At 51.7% G+C, this 20633-nt stretch overlaps 1 protein-coding gene across 3 annotated transcripts in view; it reads left to right on the top strand.

Moving 5' to 3' along the window:
• The window catches only part of ATP2A3 (ATPase sarcoplasmic/endoplasmic reticulum Ca2+ transporting 3), a 52587-nt gene extending 36866 nt beyond the window's left edge, over window positions 1-15721 (top strand). The window contains exons 13-22 of one of the 3 annotated variants that reach the window (XM_033078091.2): window positions 771-989; window positions 1373-1708; window positions 1788-2008; window positions 2643-2845; window positions 2945-3030; window positions 3616-3749; window positions 4178-4295; window positions 4848-4965; window positions 6879-6951; window positions 10983-15721. In XM_033078091.2, the coding sequence (XP_032933982.1) occupies window positions 771-989; window positions 1373-1708; window positions 1788-2008; window positions 2643-2845; window positions 2945-3030; window positions 3616-3749; window positions 4178-4295; window positions 4848-4965; window positions 6879-6951; window positions 10983-11058 (1584 nt within the window). In that variant the 3' untranslated portion in view covers window positions 11059-15721. Of the gene's footprint in view, window positions 1-770; window positions 990-1372; window positions 1709-1787; window positions 2009-2642; window positions 2846-2944; window positions 3031-3615; window positions 3750-4177; window positions 4296-4847; window positions 4966-6878; window positions 7506-10982 lie in introns of those variants that run through there. The other 2 variants (XM_033078090.2, XM_033078089.2) reach the window with 2 other exon arrangements.
• The last annotated feature ends 4912 nt before the right edge of the window (window positions 15722-20633 follow it).

The raw sequence follows: 20633 nt of genomic DNA, 5'->3' as shown, positions 1-20633 counted from the left end.
GAGAGCTGCCCTCGTGCAGAATTTCGGCACTTCCCTTTATTAAAAGCTTGGACCCTCCGGATGCCAGGGATGCCCAAAGGATGATGTCCTGTTTTCCACTGTAACCAGAAATAAAATAGTGTTTCATAGGGCATTTTCTTCCCAAGAGAAGAGATGTGGTGGAATTTGTCCCCGCTGACTCTGAGAAGATTTGGATATTGTTGTTCCCACTGGGACATTATCTGGGTAGATGAACTCTGCCCTCCAGGTCAGGCTGGGACCCTCTGAAGCCTCTGGACCTGTGGCCCTGGGCGAGCTTTTTAAGAGGTGCAATAGAAGGATTGCAAGTTTTATACTGAAGAGTAATGTCAGGGTCCTTTGTAGGGTCAGAAGGGCTGGGGTGAGAGGTTGGGATGCTGAAGGACACGTTTCCCTGAATTGCAAAGGCATCACAAGCATACCCTGAGTATCCCACATTTTTTCTGCACAGATTTACAGCCCTCACCCCTGCAGGTTGGAGCAGGGATCTGTGGGGTGGATATGTAGGTTTTGCAGGAGTCAGCTGGCCCTGCAGCAGATCCTGCTCTTGGTGACCTGGTGTGGGTTGGTGCTCCGGGGTGTGCTCGGTCTGAGGCTGCCATCTAGTGCCCTGAGCCACAGGACCGGGATGTGTGCCAGAATTTTGGGAGATTTCCTCTGCCTTTGCCCAAACTTGGCACGTTCCCTCCCTGTGGCACTTGCCGTGGTGCAGGGGCATCCTCACAGCCCCTGAGCCCTGCTCTCCTCCGCAGGGCGCTCCGGAAAGCGTCATCGAGCGCTGCACCCACGTCCGCGTGGGCACTGCCAAGGTGCCGCTGACGGCCCCGGTGCGGGACAAGATCCTGGGCAGGATCCGGGACTGGGGCATGGGCATCGACACCCTGCGCTGCCTGGCCCTGGCCACGCACGACTCGCCCGCCCGCAGGGACACCATGCAGCTGCACGACTCGGCCGCCTTCGTCCGCTACGAGGTACGGCCCCGCAGCCTGCACCGCAGCTTTCTCACTCCCAGAGTTTCCCCATCTCCTCCCAGCTGTCCCAGCAGTTTTCTCTGTGGGCAGTGTGATGGCTGAAGGATAACAAGCCCCATCTCACTGAGCGTGTTTTCCTGTGGAGTGGCTGCTGGGAGGGCCTTGGAGACCATTGTGAGGGATGGGGAGGAGGGGAGCAAAGAGAAAACGTGTGAGGAGGAGCAGAGGGGATGGGAGCATCCCGTTGGATTGGGGCTGTAGAGCGCATCCATGGGGCAGTTGGTAGGAGACCTCTTGGAAGTTCCTTCCCAAGGCGGTTTCACAGCAGGGGGGAGGTGGATGCATCCCAAGGGGTTAATGTGGGGTGTGTTCCTCCCACCCAGACTGACCTGACCTTTGTGGGCTGTGTGGGGATGCTGGACCCTCCCCGCAAGGAGGTCACCTCCTCCATCGAGATGTGCCGCAAGGCCGGCATCCGCGTCATCATGATCACCGGCGACAACAAGGGCACGGCGGTGGCCATCTGCCGCCGCATCGGCATCTTCTCCGAGAGCCAGGACGTGTCTGGCAAGGCCTACACGGGCCGGGAGTTCGATGAGCTGCCCCCCGAGGAGCAGCGCCAGGCGTGCCGCGAGGCTCGCTGCTTCGCCCGCGTGGAGCCGGCGCACAAGTCGCGCATCGTCGAGTACCTGCAGTCCTTCAACGAGATCACGGCCATGGTGAGCCCTGGGGACAGCCTGCTGTGCCCTGCTCCCCACCCTGCCCCGTCCCTTCCCGCTGAACCAGGGCTCTGTGCAGACAGGTGATGGTGTCAATGACGCCCCGGCGCTGAAGAAGGCAGAGATCGGCATCGCCATGGGGTCGGGCACGGCTGTTGCCAAGTCAGCTGCTGAGATGGTGCTGTCTGATGACAACTTCTCCACCATCGTGTCGGCCGTGGAGGAGGGCAGAGCCATCTACAACAACATGAAGCAGTTCATCCGCTATCTCATCTCCTCCAACGTGGGCGAGGTCGTTTGGTGAGGGCCTCCCACACCGGGCACCATGCTGCAGGGGCAGCCCTGGGGGGACACATCCCCTGGGACAGGTGACATGCAGTCAGCCCAAATGGATAATCCCAGGCACCATGTCTCATTCCCCAAGGGCAGGGAGATTTTAAAATTTTTTTTAGCTTTGCAGTCCTGCCACCCTGCAGGGTGTCAAAGTCAAAGTACTGCCTTATTTAAACCCATTTGGGTGCTCCATCTGGGTGCAGATATTTGTGCACAGGCTGTTGTCACCCAGTCACAGCTATCCCTACCCCTGCCCATCCCTCCCAGTCCTCAGCAACATCAGCACAGCCTTGGTATCTCTTGAGCATCCTTTGCCCTTGCATTCAGTGTGGGTGTTTGTGCTAGAAATGGGAACCTTTGTGGCCGTGGGGACATCAGTAGTTGGGTTACAACATTTTAATAGCAGCAGAAACAAATTTTAGCTGTAAAATTCAGTGCTGGGCTTCAGGCTCCTTATCAGGGGCTGTGGGTTCATCTGCAAGACTCTGGGTGAACATTCAGTTTGGGGCTTTGGATCCAGATGCTCTCTCCCCTTACATGACACAGAACCTTGGCTCACAGAGTTTGTTTAATTTTGTATCTCTTGTTTTTTTCCCTGCAGTATCTTCCTGACAGCCATCCTGGGCTTGCCCGAGGCCCTGATCCCTGTGCAGCTGCTGTGGGTGAACCTGGTGACAGATGGGCTGCCGGCCACCGCGCTGGGCTTCAACCCCCCCGACCTGGACATCATGGAGAAGCAGCCCCGCAACCCCAAGGAGCCCCTGATCAGCGGCTGGCTCTTCTTCCGCTACCTGGCTGTGGGAGGTGAGTGCTGTTGGGGCAGTGGGCTCTGCTGGAGGGGCCTGGGCTGTCCTGGGGCAGGGCCCTCTCTGGTGCTGGGCTGAGGGTTTCTCTCTCCCCCAGTGTACGTGGGCCTGGCCACCGTGGGCGCAGCCACCTGGTGGTTCCTGTACGACGCCGAGGGACCGCAGGTCTCCTTCCACCAGCTGGTGAGTCAGGAGCAGGCTGGCAGCTGGGGCAGATCGTGTGCTGGGGTCTTTCAGCTGCCTTTCCTCTGTGTTGGTTGTAGCATTCCCACATTCCAAGTGGAGAAAGCAGTAATTTAAAGCAGAAGGAAATTCTCTCCGTCAGGCTGTGTCCAGCCTTGCTTCTGCCAGCCACCTGCATGGTAGTGAAAGTTCCAGATTGAGAAAGATTGAGAGAAGCTGAAAGCAGCTTCTGTGCCTCATCCCATATTGGAAGGGATCTGTTCTCACAGGGTAGGGGGAAAGCAGTTACTATCACATCCCAATGGCATGTGCAATGCAAGATGGATTTCTGATGGAGACACGTGTGTGCTCAAACTCCTTCCTAAGTGCACCTGAGAGCCCCAAAGCCGCTGTCCAGCCATACCCCTAAAGCCCAACCCAGCAGAAGCTGGGTCACTGGGGGCAGTTTATTGGTTGCTCTGAACTGTGGGATATTTAACAGCAACCCAGTTCATCGTGTCCCCACAACCAGTCGACTCTTCCTCCTCTCTCCTGCCTTTCCTGCTGCTCTGCCATGTATTTACCAGCAGTTTCCTGTGCTGACAGAGGAACTTCATGAGGTGCACTGAGGACAACCCCATCTTCGAAGGAATTGACTGTGAGATCTTCGAGTCGCGCTACCCAACGACGATGGCGCTGTCTGTGCTGGTGACAATCGAAATGTGCAATGCTCTGAACAGGTGTGGTGGCCACAGGGCTGCTCTCTTTGCTCTGTGCATGGCTGGTTTTGTGCAGGGTCTCTTTCAGTGTCTGTGGGTGGGCTGAGGGCTTTGCTTTGGCTCAGCAGAGCCGTTCAGAGCATCCTCAACAGGAACCACTGGGTTTTCCATGGAGAAACTCCTGCAAGACAATGTGCTGTGGCTGAGAGCAGTGAAGGAGGGACTGGGTTTGCATTTGTTAGTGATTTGGTTATTAATGATCAGCCCTAATCCATGCATTGCTGATTGTATTGGGCATCCACATCCAGTTTGCAGCAAAGCCTGAAGATGAACAGCCTGGAAAAGAAAGGATGTAGCATGTGGCCTTGCACGTTGGAGGGAAATGGAATTCCCAGCGTGGGCAGATGTGGGGAGGTTTCTGGGCTAACCCTGTCCCCTCACCTTCACAGTGTCTCTGAGAACCAGTCCCTGCTGCGGATGCCACCGTGGCTCAACATCTGGCTGCTGGGGGCCATCATCATGTCCATGGCTCTGCACTTCCTCATCCTCTATGTCAAGCCCATGCCTGTGAGTGCCCTTTGTCACCCCCCTGTGCCTTCTGTGGGCAGGGACATCCCTGGAGCAGTCTTTGGGTCTGGAAACCTGTGGGGTGGTTGTTCCCAGAATCATTCTGCCCCATGAGCCAGGATTCAGAAGCTCTCCCTATGGGCAATGCAGGGGCTCTGGATATCTCCAGAAGGTGCTTTGGCCCTTTAGGAGTTGTGTCCTTCCTTTGCAAGGTTGGGGATGCCTTGTTTGATGGCCAAAGGTGCTTAAGATGAAGTGTGTTTCTGTTCAGGAGGTTACATTGTCCCTTGTCACTGGCTGAGTACCTGTGGGCACATAAACACAATCCTACACTTTCCCCATTTGCAGGAGAGGTGAAGAACAGATTTTTTTACTCACCTTGGCCAAGAACCACCTTGGATCATGACAGACCTTGAAGAAATCCTCCTGTTTGGGCTGTCTGGATCCTCCCTCTCTCAACCTTTGCCATACAATGTGATCCTTAAAACAAGAGAATATCCCAATATCCCACCTGCTTCCCTACTGACACGTGCAATCCTTTCCACCCTGCAGCTCATCTTCCAGGTGACCCCCCTGAGCTGGCCACAGTGGGTGGTTGTGATGAAGATCTCCCTGCCTGTGATCCTGCTGGATGAAGGACTCAAGTACCTGTCCCGCAACCACCTGGATGGTGAGCATGGTCTGCACCCCTGCCTTGGGGTGGCTCCTTTTTGGAGCACTCTGCTTGGGGGTCCTGGTGGCTTTGTGGAGCCCTCACTCACCTCCTCTGCTCGTGTGATGTCTGCACCTGCATGTTTTCCCACCTTTGCTGTGCAAAGGGGCTTTTTCTCCTACTCCCTTCCTTCCTGGTGCCATGCCTGGCAGAGCAGTGGGTGATTACATGTGCTTGAAATGCTCCCTTTGGAGCTGGAGCATTAGATAAATCTGCCACAGGTTATTAATTCAACTCCTCTCAAACCTCCAGAAACTGGATCCCTTTGCTTATAAAACAAAACAAATCAAACACTGATTTGTAGCAGGAGCCCTTTCTTTTTCCCTCTCAGATTTCCAAGTGTCTGTCCATCCTTATTCTGTGTTGGCTATGCTAAGATCAGTTGGTAGCTGAACACCATAAACTGGTTTTAATGGGGCTTCCCTTGGCCAGCACCTCTCAGGGTGCAGCCCTTGGCACGACCAGAGGAGAAGCAGCTCCTATGACACTGGAGCAGCGGTTCCTGTGTGCTCCTGGGCTCTGTGCTGTAAATCACAGCATGTCTTTGGGCAGCCTCCAAAGAGATGAGATCATCTTTTCTTTCATGTCTTGCAGAAGAAGTTGCTGTGGGGGATATCTCAGCACTGTAAGCCCCTGGGTTTTCCCAGTGGTGGCTGCACTCAGGGCTGCTGAGCAGTGCTGTGCCTGCCACAGGGGTGGCCATCTGCAGAAAACAGGATTCATTCATTTTCTGGGGTGAGCTTGCCCTGACAGTGATAGCAGGGAGAAGAAGGGCAGGAAAGGCACTGTCCTTGCTCAGGGGGCAGATGGACAATCTGAGTGAGGACTGCATGTCCCTCCACACCATCACCTTGCTCAAACCATCTTTTCACCCCTTAGGCAGCCTGTGTCACGGCAAACCCTTCTATTCTCCTTCACCCTGTAATAACAACCCAGAAAATCCGTGCAAAGCCACTCTTGCTTTTCTGGGCTGAAGGCAGGTCTGGCCAGCCCTGTCAAAGGAGGGCGTTGGGGCATTGTGACAGCTGCATTTGGTTTCTCAAGGAGCAAGTACCTGGAAATTTGGGATGGGAAAGTATTTCAGGCAGAAAATGATCACAGCCAGGTCTCCCTCCCCGTCAGTGTGTCCCTGTGTGCAGGTGGTGCTCATGTCAGCCTTTCTTCCTATGTTGAGCTGATGCAGAAACTCAGCAATTGCTCAGAGAAACAGAGGTGCAGGGGCCCTGTTTTGACCAACCAGGTAGAAATTGTTCCCAGCCTGTTTTTATTGAATTGTTTCATCTCTCATCAGACACCCAGGTCTGTTTTATCCCACAATTATGAGCCTGTAGCAACAATTCTACAGCATGGCACTGGGCTGGGGTGTAGGAGAGCTGGTTAATGTTGCATCCTATGCATGCCCTCGATCTTTACTTCACCCTCTGTGGTCTGGGGCTCAGTCTGTCTGTCTCCCACACTTTGTATTTCCCTATAAAATCTCAGCACTGTTGGAGGAAGGGTTTTTCTTTGGCTCTACCTGCACACTCCAAGCGCAGCGAAGTTTCTGGCAGGCACATAATCCTCTCAAGTGCCATCATAGCAGCTCAGTTTTCTCCTCCCATGGCACTCCCAATGTTTCAGGTCCTCTGAGCTTCCCTCATCCACACAATCACAATGCTGCTGATGCTCATGGGTTGCTCTGTCTCTTGGATCCAGGGTTTCCCATGCAGCTCTTCTGTCATGGCTGTGTGGCAAAATCACCACGCTTAAATCACCAGACTTGAGAGAAGTAATTGAAACTTTCACCTTCCTGATTCCTCTGGCCTTTGAAAAGCAAAGGAAAAAACCTCCAAAAGCCACTTTTATATGTGGTCTTGTGATTTTTTTACCAGGCATTCTCAGGACAGTAAGACCCAAGTGGAGCGGAGAGCATGAGTTGAATACCTGCAGGACTCCAGAGCAAGGGTTGGCTTCCTTCCATGTCTCCTTCCTGAATGCTCTATCCCTGTGCTTCCTGCAGAGCCTGGCTTGTGTGGGGGGGATCTGCTTGGAATGTGTCTGTGTGAACATGGCTCACATATAGAACAGAGATACAACAGAGCCAAGGGACTCTACCAGACAGGATCTCCTTTCCCACAGTGGTCTCTGTGTTTTGCTTCACAGTAAGGCCTAACAGGGCTGTGAAGTGGCTGTTTGAGGGCAGTTCTGGCCAGGGGCCAGGCTAGCACTTGCAGGCAGTGCTTGGGGATGGTCTCCAGCATGGGACCTTCCAAGGGATGGCCAAGGGTGTTCAGCTGAGGAATGCAAATGTACAGCTGTGAGTTCTGCTGGTCAGGTTTTGCATGGAAAAGTTTCTCCTTTGATGAGATTTGGGTAAGTTGTGTTTCCATTACACTGGATTTTCCGTGTCCTTGAAGTGGCAGAAAGCTGAGACTCTTCAGTTCTCACTGTGGTCTCAGGGCTTTACATTCCTCTCCCCATCACTCTGCTCACATCCAGCCTTTCATCTCACATGCTTTGCATATCTGTCTGCCTTCATTCCTCTCTGGCCCCTCTGAGGTTTCTGCTGTCTCAGTTTTGGGAAGTGATGTGAATGTGAGAGTGAGAGAATATGCATGGCTGAGGTTGGCTTTGTGTGAGCTGCAGATGTTCTGGTCAGGAGCATGGAGATGTTCTCAGGGGTCTGTCACACACTGGCAGGCTCACAAGGGCTCAGCACCCCCAGGGATCTCTGGCTGTGGTATCTTTAATATTTTCCATGCTCCTTGCATTCGAGTGTTTGTTCTCTGGAATCCTGTGGCATGCAGGTTTCCAGGCATCTGTGCCAAGGCCTTGCAGAAGTCTGTCTCTTTTCTGAGTGGTTCTCAAGAAATACCAAATCTAGGAGGACACTGAGATAACCTCTGGGCTCATGTTCCTCTGTGCACCATCAGCCCACTGCTGAGGCCACCCTGCTGCACTGTCCCTGTCCCTCCTCATGTTCACCCTCTCACAGCAAACCCTGGCAGGTGTTGGAGTTGCTGTGGTTGTTCTCAGCACGTTCAGCAGCAAGGCCCTGTCTGGGTGCTGAGCATCACCATTTCTCACCTGTGCTGTGGTAAAAGCAGGGGCAAAATCACAAAGCAGGTGTTTTCTGCAGCACAGCTACTTACCTGCCCTGGCAGCAGCAGGGCTGCTGGAAATCAGGAGTTTGGATGCACAGGAATTGACTTGGTGTCTTTTGTGGCAGATTAGCATTTAGGCAGCTGCTTGTGCTTGTGCCCAGTGAGGACAGCAGCCCCCAGGGTCATTCTGCAGGAGGTGCAAGATGGGGCCACCCCACCCTGTCCCTGTGCCCTCTGGGTCCCTGTTCCCTGTCCCATGGGCAGCACAGTGCCCTGCAGTCTCCTGCCACTGCAGCTGATGTGCAGGTGAGGTTGGGTGAGATCACACTGAGGGAGCTTTGGCCACTTTTCTGCCAAGCTGGCATCAGCCTCAGGCTTCAGCATCCTCCCAGGGGAGAGTGGCTGGCAGAGGTGGCAGTGCAGTGACAAGTGCATCACACTCCCTGCCAGGGGCAGATGGAACCCTGCATCTGAGACAGCCCAAAATTTGCAGGAACCAAAATCTCCATGTCCCATCACAAAAATCCCTCCAGCATACAGCAAAAAGGGGCTGTTCACCCTCATTTCCCCCCATGCACCTGCACCTGGGTGTGAGGGACCTCCCAGAAGTGCCCCAGAGCACAGGGGCTGCTGCAGCTGTGCAGAGGAGGCAGGCAGCCCCTCCCTGGCACGGCAGAGCGGGGAGCGAGCCTGCAGCCCTGGCCTGCCCTTGTAGGGTAATCTGTGCGTGGAGCTACCTTGGCTGGGTGCTGGCAGAGGAATGTGTCCCCATGGGCCAAGTATTCCCTTGAGCTGTGGGATGCTCTGCAGGAGAGCAGTGCTGCACCTTCCAGTGCTGGAATCTCCACATGGGATTTTATCGCTCTGCAGCCTTGTTTTTGTTGTTATTTCCCCCTCTCTCCGTTTTTTTTTCATATGTGTCTATGTGTGGTGCTTTAGAAATGGGAGCAGAGGGAAGCCATCAGTGTTGCAGCTCTGGTATTGCAAAGGGATGGGGGCACAATTTCCCTTTTGGTTTTCTCCTGGGGTCCAGGGTCTGGGCTGAAGCTCAGGGTGCCCTGGTGTGATGGGGGAGATGTTCAGTTTTCTGAGCTACAAGGGCTGCACTGTTTCCCTTGGTGAAGGAAGGGATCTGGGCTGCATCCCTTCTATAGGAACCTGCTGAGGAAAGCCAAAAGCAGGAACGAAAATCCTCCCTAAAGCCTCAGCTGTGCTGGGGGAGCAGACCTTGGAGGAGCTAAGCTCCCGTTGTTCAGTTGCTGCTTTGCACAGCTGAAGGGCTGTGACACCCCCAGTGTGAGGCAGCATCCAAAGGGACTGTGACCATCCCATCATCCCTGCAAACACATCCTGCATCCCTCCTGCTCCTGTGCCACTGTGAGGGAAGGACAGATGGACAGTGGCATGCAAGGACCTGCATGTGTGGGACCTGGGCCTTTGGCTGGTTGCAGGGCTCATGGAAACACCTGACTCACTCCATGCCAGGATTGTGTTACTTTAGAGACCTGAGAGCAACTTTGTGAAGAGCATCCACTGTGGTGTTTAACCATGTCCCCTTCCTGTCCCTGCCTGCCTCATGCCATGGCATCCTCCTCCTGTTTGCACAACCATGGGGTGATGTGTTCAGGGGAAGTGCCACGGTTGGCAAATTACCACTGCTGTATCACCTGGTGGGGACTGCTCAGCTGCTGGAGGAGAGGGAAGAGATGCTGCAGCAGTGGGGAGGAGATTAATTTTGATGATTACAGTGAGATTTAATACAGTGCAGTTCCCCCCATCCCTGCTTTACACCAAAGCCCTCAGTGTCATCCAGAGGGATGCTGCCATCACAGCAAATCTATCCCAGAACACAAGGGCTGGGCTCTGCAGCCAGCACTGGAAAAAACTTTTGGCAGAAGTTGCAAAAGAGCCTTTTCCCTCTCTTTTGGCTGTTATTTATTAATTCCCCTGAAAGGCTGTCGGCACCAGGGCTGGCAGCAGGCGCGGAGCCTCGCGGGTAACCCCGGGCAGGACCCTTATTTATCAAGAGCACAGGAACAGCAGTCCCCAGTGAGATGTATTTTGTGATGTGTGCAGTGATGAAAGATAGAGAAATACAGTCAAAAGATTCATGATAAGGGATTTTTCTAACTCTCCTTAGCAACTGTTGCTCCTGGGTGGGTTTTTTTAAGGAAAAAGCTGTTCTGGGCAGACCAAGCTACCCTGGGCTGGAGGGCAGCTGCTGCCTCAGGGATCAGGGACACTTGTGTCAACTGCTTGAAAATTTGGAGTTGCTGTAAGTCAAGTTCTGGCAGGGATTTTGAGGCTGCTCACATGAAGTTCAAGCTGGATACCATCACTTTCCTACAGGCCATGTGTTGCCTGTTACCTGGCACATCCAACCCCATCCATCTGGAGGGAGGGAGAAGGTGGGAGGGCAGCCCTGAGATAGTGGCTGTGGTGAGTAGGTTGGTCCTGCTCATTGTTTTGGAGGTGTTTATGGGTGTGGGCACATGGGTAATGTGTGAGTGGTGTCAGCCCATGGAGCATTATCTGTGGCTGCAGCAGGGCTGGGCTCTGGGCTGGGCGGGAGGATGCAGTGAGCTCCCTCCTCTCTGAGCCACGGATTTTCCCTGCATAATGCCTCATTAGGAGCAGTGAGGAGGGATCCTGCCTATTCACCTTCCCACATGGCTCCATCTCATCCTTTTTCCTAACTCTTCCTCACCCAGGGAGCAGCATCCTCCTCCTCATCACACAGCCTGAGTTCCCACAGCTGCAGCCAGGGCAGCTCAGTACAGACAGGTTCCTCTGGGATCAGCCCAGGAGCAGCCTGGTAACAAAACCACAGAGCTGCTTTGCTTTTGAACCCTCACCAATACTTCTCCTTCTCTTTTCTGCCCTTCCTTTCAGGAGAAGAGGACAAGAAGTGAACGACACGAGGGCAGCACTGCGGACTCGAGGATCCCTAAGCTGTAACTCGGACTGAAGCCTTGCATGCGTGACCACCAAAGCCAGCAGGACATGCATGTGTCCCACTACCACACAAATGCGGGTGAATCGTCGAAAAGAAAAAAATCCTGATTTTGTTCTGTTCTGTAGCTTTCTTTTTCCTGTACATATGAGTGCAATTACTGGACAGCTGGCGCAGAGTTTGGGGATGGAGCTGTGTGGAGCTGAATCATTGTAACGTGGTTCCTTGGGATTTGTTCTTGCCAAATTTGAGACTCTCTTTCCAGTTTTTACCCTGAGTGAGTGAGCACAGGCAAGGTGGCCTTCATGAGAGATTAAGGCAGGAAGTTGGGATTTGAGGCCACGTCCTGCAGTGGGATGGGATGCACAAGGCAGCTTCAGGGGCTGGGAAGGGCTTGGCAGGGAGAGAGGGCAGGGAGAGAGGAGAGGGGGCTGTGTTGGGGTTGTTGAGCCTTGATGATGTCCGTAGTGTTGCTGTGGCTGCAGCAGCTGGGCACCTCAAAGTGTGTCCAACATGGGTGTGAAGCTCATGGATGTGTGTTCATACATCCAGGTCAGGTGCATGTGGTGGAAGGTGAAGTTCTCCCTATTTATCACGCTGTCCTGTTTGATCCCTGTGTTATGGAAAGCCCAGCACCTTCTCAGGCTCATCTAGCACCAAAGCACAATGAAGTCTTGTCTGTTCTCCAGCTGACATCTTGCTAGATCCCATCTGCACTATTTAAGGCAGTCCTTCTCCTTGTAGGGGCAGCCATGTCAAGAAAAGCAAGGGGATGCCCGCCTTGCATCCCTCATGTCCACCACGCCTTCCTGGTCACACTTTCTTTCCTCAGTGAATTTTTAACTATTTCCCTAGCAGGAGTAGAGCTTAAGTGTTCAGGAGCACATCCATGACTTCATGTGCTCTGCTTTGGAGAACATCACTGACTTGCACAGGGCATCCTTGCCTGGGGATCAGGATGGGAATGAATGTATGCTTGTACATAACGTGGTCTTTCTCTGTGAGTGGTGTTTGTTGTGGCATCCCTTTTTGTAAGGCACCAACTTTATCTTGCCCTCTGGAGATTTTTACAGAGCAGGAGCAAGACAGTCCTCAGTGAGGGTTTGTAGATCAGGAGTGGATTTTGGGATCCATTAAATTTATCTTTCTCCATTGAGCTATGTCAGCTGAGAAGCTGACAGTGGTTGGTTTCTTCTCCAGCTCTCCAAATCCTTCCTTCTGCTTTCCTCACAGTCATCTAGGATCCATCCTGATGATATTTAGTTAGCCAGAGCCTGTGTCTTTCCTTTCTCTTACATTCCAGCAACAGCACTAGAGCCAGGGTCTGGGATAGCATTTGTTCCTTTGCTGTTGGGTTTTCTCTTCTGCTTTTTGCCTCTTAAAAGCTTCCAGTGTTTTCCTGTATCATCTGGGCAAGAGCATCTCTCCTTCCCTACAGTAGGTGCCAAATATCATCCTTCCTTTCTTTTCTCCATCACCAGCATTGAAGATGAGCAGAGCCCCCAGACCAATGGGAATGTACAGAATTGTTATACTACTGAGCTGATTTATTGTACAGAAAACCTTGCATGAAATGTTGTTACTGTATTTAATATATAATGTATTCAAGGAATTTTAATATGGAGCTCTTTAAAAAGATCTTTATAGATACTCTGTGGTTAGAAGATTGTTGCTGATTTTTTAAAATCTTATTATACTTGGTCTTGAAGAAGTTTTATTTTTCAAATGTGTTCTGTCTAAATGATTTAATCAGTTGATCCCATGGGGTAACTAATTCCTCCTCAAAGATTTTCACCATGGATGAGACCCACCCTGGTGTAGAGGACCAGGACATGACCCAGGTACTGTATAAGCCTTCAAAATAAGGCTTCAGTAAGGCTAATGCTGTAGAGATGTGATTTGCCCTTCCTCAAAAGGGTGGATTTCACCTTATTTTAGTACAGGTCACAGAATAAAGAATTGATAAAGTTGGGAAAGACATCCAAGATGACTGAGTCCATCTCCATCGCTGTGTGCAGGAAAACAACCAGTGGGAATTTAGTCCAGTTCCAGCTCAGTGTCATTAGAGAAAACAGCTTCTCTGTTTCTCTGAGTCTAACAACCAGTTTGAGAGAAACTGGGCTGGATTCAGAGCCTGGACTGGTTTCAGAGCATCCCAGCCTTGTTGAGAGGGGTCCAGCGGGGCCTTCAGCTGCCCAGTGCATCTCCCTGGGACGTGGTGGCCTTGGTCCCTTGTGCCTGCAGGACCCTGCTTGGTCCATCCACCACCTGAGTTACACTGTTTTCCCTGGATTTAGTATCTGGTGGAGGATTGTTAATTTAAACATGTGTGGTGTGAAGTTTCTTGTGTAAAAACCCAGGCAGTGTCAGTCTGTCCATGCAATCATTGGGTCACAATTGTGAGTTACCAAACCCTGAGCCATCGTGGGCAAGAAACCAGAACTGTGTCCCAGCTTGTTCTTTCCAGCAGCAGCAAATTGCATTTTATTTCTATTGTGATCCTAGATTCTAGAAAATAGCCCAGCTAAGCTGCACTGGAGCTGCCTGGAGCAGGTGGCCCCCTTGTTTGCAGGGACCATTTTGACACGTCCCCATTTCCCCTTCTGAATGGTTGAGGGTTGACCACATCTCTGGTCTCTCCCCCCATCCTTTAATTTCTTGGAGTACAGGTTTCACTCCAAACTTTTGATTACAGGGGCTTATACTTCAAATATCTTAATGAGGTAGAAAATTATCCATAGATGTAAGTATTTTTTTCCTTTATTCTTCAGTGAAAGGTCAGGATAAATAACAGAGTAGTTATTTATTGCATGTGTGCCAGCAGCAGCATGCTGGGAGCTTTTACAGCCTGGAACATGTTCTTATGTAAACTTGGAGATCCCAGAGCCAAGACCATCACTTTGGGATAGGCTCTTGTGTCTTACCAAGGCATCTGACTGTGCAATACGAGGGAGATGGACACTGGGTGGCTGTTTTACCCTAAAGCTTTTTTAAAAAAGCAGCTTAGGGGCAAACCTCTGGGATCCTTGCTTTTCTTGGCAACAGAGGTTAGGAATTATTTCCTTTTTAGTTTTATTTTGATGGTGCTGCCTGGCATATTCTAAGTCTATAAATAAAACTCAGGTCTTTCCAGCAAGACCTTTAGCATTGGTGGGCTGCTGGGACAGATCCTCCACAAGATGCAGGGCATAGGACATGCTGGATGGCAGCATGGGATTATCCATGAGCACTTTATACTCCTTCCTCAGGGGCCAAGCAGCATGCTGGGGTACAGCCAAGGTGGGAGGGAAAGCTCCTGTGCTCCTGGGGTAAACACCAGTGGGATCAGCTGTGGGAAGTCTTTTGTACTGTTTTGGGATATTGTGTCATTGTGACCAGTTGCTGGCTGAGCTCTTCCCCCTGTGGTGTGTGATCCCATGGGGAGGCAGGTTGGAAAAGGAAAAAGAGCAAAGTGCTGCATCCTGCATTTTATTTGTGTTGTGTGGCTCAGGTCTGGATGAGGTTTGTGTTTGTGTGTTTGGGTTTTGGCACTGTGAACATTCTGTGTGTGTGTTTCTGGTGATGCTCTGCTCAGCCCAGGCTGGATGGCACCACCAGGCACTGGAGAGGGCAGTGGGGGGGACAGGCTCCATGGAGGGACTGGGGACTTTGTTCCTGTAAGAGCATCAAATCTGGGGTTGGGTGGGAGTTTCTGCTCAGGGTGTGGATGGCAGGAGGAGCAATGGGGAAACTCAGCATTAATTTTTGGACCTTCTTTTGTACATCAGGTTGATAATACTGCTTTCCAGTCAGGGTCCTGCTCCACCAGAACCCATCAAATAATGGTTTGAGCTGTGCAGGGAGATGTTCACGAGGTTCAGTGACCTTGGCATTACAGCACTCCTGAAACTCAAACACACCAGAGTCCCCCCTGCCAGCTCCTAAAACTTACTGTGACTTTTGGACCATACCTGGCATGGCCATCACTTTGTATAAACGATGCCAGAGATTCAGTCCCATCAGGGCTCTTTCTCCTCCCACTTCTGCAGTGGCATTTTCTGTCAGGGGACACAGCCTGAGACTCAGGTTTTTGGTACAGCCAAGGAGAGGGCTTTACCCTGTGCAGATCTTGTGTGGCACAGCTGGGGTTAGGATTTGCAGGGCAGTGAGGAGGAGACACAGGGTGAGCTGTGCCCCCTGGACCTGTTCTTGTGGTGCCATTCAGCTTTGTGAGTGTGAGTGGGGCATTAAATGAGCCAAAATCTGTGTGTGCCTGGAGTGATGGGCACTTGGGACCAAGAGGAGGGCAACCACTGAACTGCCAGTGGCACCCTCAGTACCTTCAGGCTGGGAATATGCTGATTTTTTATATGAGATGCCTGAACAGCCAAATGTAGAAATCTCTGAGATTGTGCTTCATAGCAAAAGGTGAATTGTTATATCTTGGGGGGTGGGACGGTGTTATCTGAGGGGTAGAACTGAAAGAAATGAGGTTTCCTATTTTATTATATGAGAGATATTTTTCCACTAAATTACCACTTCCTAAGCCATGTCCTTTGACTGTAAATAGCCAGGTGTGCCGGGAAGACGTGGGAAGGCTCCTTGTGGTCACATCCATACAATCCACTCTGTTCACACAATATTGGGCTGATTTGTTTTATACTTAGAAAATTACAGAAATAAAAGCAATTTTACTGGATGACTCTGGGGAGTTTTTTGTCTATTTTGTTGTTATTGCTTTACCTTTCCTTTTTTTGTTTTTTTTTTTTTCCTTTCTTGTCCCATTTGTGGCTGATTTGGGGGACATTTGGGAGCCCATGGAGCCATATGGGAGTGCCTGAGGACATTCTTCAGCCGTAAAAGGAGCTGTGCTCACCAGATCAGGATTTCTTGTGGGTTTTCAGAGGAGCCAAACTAGAAATGGAGCTGAGTTTGTGCCTGGCATGGGATGACAAAGGCAAAATGAGCGGAGTGGCATAATACGACTGTTGGGAATTTTTGAATTCACTCTTGGGGCACAAGAATACAAATAACAGTGCTAATTTTGACTGTATCCAGAATAGTCATCACCTTATCTCCCCTAGCTGGGAGGGGAGGTTTAAATAAGCCTTGTAATAATGTCCACAAGAAATAATTGTGAAATAAATAATAATTAAATCACTTGGCCTCCTCTGGGGGGGTGGCACAGGGCTTGGGGCCATGCATTTCCATCTCTGCATCACCCAGAACTCTGCCCATGGTGATACTTGAAGCAGAAAATCCTGATCCAGCTGCAGGTCCTGTTTTGGAGCAAATCTGTGTTCGTGTCAACATCCACCCTTGGTGCTTTTTTGCTGGGATGTGGCCCCACAGATTCCTTCCCAATGCTGTGAGCAGGACAAAGGGGGTGCACAAGGTAAGCCAAAAGCTTTGTAACCCACGGGGGGTTACAGAGGGGTGTGGGATGCCCTGGCACATGCTGGTTTTGGGAAAGGGCCATTGCTTGGCCTCCTTTTTGCTGGTGCAATGTGAGAGCAGGAGGAGCACCCCTCTCATGGCTGGTGGTGGCCCTCAAGCCAGCCCATCATACCAAAATTGCTGTCTCAGGACACAGCAGTGAAGCCAAAACCACCCCAAATTCCCCACCTGATGCTGTGTCAGTCCCTGGGCCCCTGGTACCCTCACCTGGGGCTGTGCTTGCCTTTTGAAGGCATGATTCAGAAAACAGGTGTTACCCTACCCAAAAGGGTCCCTGTATCCCATGGCAGAGCTCCAGCCCCCACACTGGGTGTGCATCCACATTTCTGGAGGCCACAGGGCCACTGACACCTTTTGGTACCCCCAGCACCTCAGGTTCATGTTTGCTTTGGCATCAGCTGAACTGTTGCTGCAGTATTTCCAGGGAGATGTGTTGTCCCAGCAACTGGGGACGGAAATGCCACTTCTGAGGGGTGAGTACCACCAAAAACATCATGTGCTGGGGCGTTGCAGCACGGGACAAGTACAGAGCCAAGCCAGCCCTGCTGGGAAGGAGCGAAGAGAGGTCAAGGACAAGTTAAAATTGGAAAGAAAACTGAACATGCTGTTTTGTAGGACCTTGCTTGCTCTCCTCTGCCCATTTTTTCCACCCTCCCCTTCCCATTGCCAGTGTGCAACTGGTGAGGGCAAGGGGGCTGTGGCAGACAGAATTACTGAGAAAAACCATCACTTCTCAGGGGCTCTTCTTGGCAGCTTTGACCACAGCAGGTCCCCTCTGCACCCACCATCGTATTTTAAATCTTGCCTCCGTGTTACTCCTCCCCATCCACGGATCTGCAGCGTGCCGCGCATTTTTGTGCTGAAATTCAGAGCTCGGTGCTAGACCCTGCCAAGCATGAGTCTGGGTTGTGTAATGAGCTTCATCTATTATTTTTATATTTTCTTTTCCCTCTATCAATTTATTTTCTTCCTATCTCAGCCTCCTGAGAGCCTGGAAATACCTGGTAGCATTTATGCCTTCCACAGGGGTGCTTCCTTGGCTGTGGGTGGGTTTGAGCCCCATGCAGAGGTTTTCAGAACTCTCTCTGTGCCCCAGCAGTTCCTGTCCCACTTGAAGCAAGGATGCACTTGCATTTCCAAATGTCTCTCTTAAAAATACCAGATTTTAAATTTTTCTCTCAGCCCAAGCACAGGCAGGGGGAAGGAGCTCCTTTCACAGCCGTGGATGGACTCCTGTGCTCACCCTGACCAACACTGCCAGGGATACCCTTGGAGGGTCACCAGCCCTCAATGCCCTTGGCATCTGGCCCAGCTGGAGCTGGAGATGCTGGATGAGGCCAAAGCCTGGCACTGGGGACCAGTCCATGCCAGCTGACCCAGGAGAGTGTTTGGGAAATCTGGCCCTAGGTCTTTGCAATCTCAGACACAAACACGGGAGCTTTAGAGCCTCATTTGCTGTTTCTTCTTACATTTCCCCCTCCCATGGGCAGTGGAGCTAGATGGGCTCATTTTCCTTATCTCTACCTGGTTTTAGAGTTATAGAACAGCATGGTTTGGGTTGGAAGGGGCCTCAAAGATCATCGCGTTCAGACCCCCTCCCATGGTCAGGGACATCTTCCACTAGACCAGGCTGCTCAAGGTCTCATCCAACCTGGCCTCAAACACTTCCAGTTCTACTCTCTGTGTCCCTGTGTTGTCCCACTCGGTCCTTTATTTCTGTGCTGCTCAGGCCAAGTCTGGTTCAGCACTTTCTGTGCCCTGGGCAAGCCCATCCTCAGTGCCCAGGAGCTCTGCAGATGAGCTCGAGCTGCCCCTGCTCCTCCAGCAGCACCCAGAGCTCATCACTCCAGACAGAGCACCCTCAGGGCCTCCTGCCTGCTCTGCCTGGCCAAGAGACACAGAAGTGGTTCAGAGGAGATGGCTGTGAGTGCACTGACAGCACCATACCAGTTGGTGTCTGTGGGTAACCAAGATAAAACCATCCCCAAAGTCCCAGCTACACGTGGGTATTGGTGCAGAGGGTCATGGCTGCACCTGACACAGTAGGCTGATAAAAACCTCTTCCCCTTAATTCTATTTTTAGTTTTCATTTGGGTATTACAGTAATGCATTTATTATCACAGCAAACAGACATCCCAACCTGTACCATGGCTGGAAGCATCACAGCTGATGATCTCAGCATCTCTGGCCAGTGACTGCCCAGCCTGGGCAGGTGAGCCCGAGCTGGGCACTGTCCCTCGATCACCACCTGGCAGAGACAGGGAGGGAGCTGGCAGCCACCCAGCGCCACCCTGGCACCATGCAGGGCCACACAGGTGGGCAGTGCCTGTGCAAACTGACTGCTTTCCCTGTGATAAAGTAATTTAAGGAGTGGCAATCCCAGGGATGGCCTGGGTGTGGGAGAGGTGTGGGCCTACGAGTGTTTAGGCTGTGTTTCTTACAGACATTTGGATGCTGTGGCCATGCTGGGCTCTGGTATCAGCCCAGGAAAAGATTCAGGTTCTGCTGGTGCTCCAGGCTGGGGTCTTCTGCTCTCCACATCACTCCCAGCCCCACTCACCAGCTGCAACATGGCTCCAAGAGATTATAAAATGGCAGATGCACATAATCTCCCAATGGAAAGTATTTTAGCTAAATCCATGCTATAACCACGTTATTAACTCCAAGTACCAGAGAGGAGGTTAGAAGTGACTCTTTTACAAGTCATTTTGCTGTTAAATTTAGCTGTCCTATTTTCATTATCCCCATGGCCTTGGCAAGGGTGAGCAGCCTTCCCTAAAAGGCCTCGTTTCATACAGTAAGTTATTTGCTTCTCTCCTGACAGATATCTAAGCTTATAAGGTTTGTCTGCTCCACTCAATAGCAGTATCAGCCTTCAATCTGTATGATTAACATCACTATTTTGTATTTGCTTTTGGCTCCTTGTCTGACAGCTTTCCATGTTGCTGAGGACTGGGGCATTGGGATTGCATCGCGTCACTTGCAACGTGGGATCATCTGATTTTGAGTCCCAGGCTTCATGTACGCCCAAAAGATTCAGATAAAAGATTCAGTTGCTTTTCCCCCAGTTTTCCTTATTGCCCAGCAAAAATAATTGATTTGTTCCACTTATTCCACAGTTGTCAGGTCTGTAATATATTGAGTGGAAAGGTTAATGTGACAGTGAGCAAGTGAACTTGAGAGGCGGTAATGCCAAAAGAAATACTCCTGAAAGGAAAGATTTATCCCAGCAGGTGAAGATTTTCCTTACTTCCAAAACCATTTCCTCCTGCAGAGAGGGCCTTTATCCCAGGCTTGGTGGCTCCAAGTGTCTCCTTTGAAGCCAAGGGAGGCATCAGATGAGCTGGGGCTCACAGAGCCTGTCCTTGCCTGGAGTGCTGAAGCAGCTGGGAACTGGGATTTCCAGGGAAATCATGTTTCCAGGGAAAGCATCTTCTCTTTCCCCCAGGAACACATCCCCAGTGCTCCCTGCTCAGGGTCAGTTCCCTGGAGCTGCCCCGTGGGATGCACTGAGGGCACAGGCTCCCCCATCCCCAGCCTCTCTGCTTTCCCCAGCAATGAGCCAACCCCCTTCAAAGCTGCCCATTGTGGCTCTTGGCCCCCAAATTTCATCCTGGCACTCTCAATCCAGTCTCTTTCCCAGTGATATTTGTTTGAAATGCTGTCTGCATCACCCTGCTGAGCATCGCTCGCCGTGACCCTGGCTGGCCCGGCCCTGCTCATTGCTGGGTCATTCAGGAAATGCTGGAAATGCTTCCAAATGCACCCAGCCCAGCCCAGTGCAAGTGCTGGCCAGGAGCCAAGCCCCAGCTGTCTGGCCTCACCACGAAAAGGGGCCAAGCTGGGTGCCCTTCTGCTCCATGGGTCAGCTCCGAACTGCTGAGCTGGGCGTTCTGCTGCTCCCCCTTCTCTTTCCGACCCTTCTTCTGGGACAGCTTTTGGGAGACAGAGTGGGACATGGGCTCAGGACACACAGCCTGAGGTGGTAGGAAAGATGATACCCCAATCCTAATCCCTAAAATCTGTCCCAGGACCCCCACAATCTCCTCCATCCCACTGTTTCCCCCAGGAATGCCTGGTGGTCTCTGCTCATTCCGAGCCCTTGCAGCCTCTCTGTGCCCAGGGAAGGCTCCGGCTCCGAGGGAGCATCGCTC

Source organism: Catharus ustulatus, chromosome 22 (assembly GCF_009819885.2).
Source record: "Catharus ustulatus isolate bCatUst1 chromosome 22, bCatUst1.pri.v2, whole genome shotgun sequence".
In the NCBI taxonomy this organism is placed as follows: Eukaryota; Metazoa; Chordata; class Aves; order Passeriformes; family Turdidae; genus Catharus; species Catharus ustulatus.
Note: the sequence above shows the minus strand (reverse complement) of the source record. Positions and strands in the feature narration are given on the sequence as shown.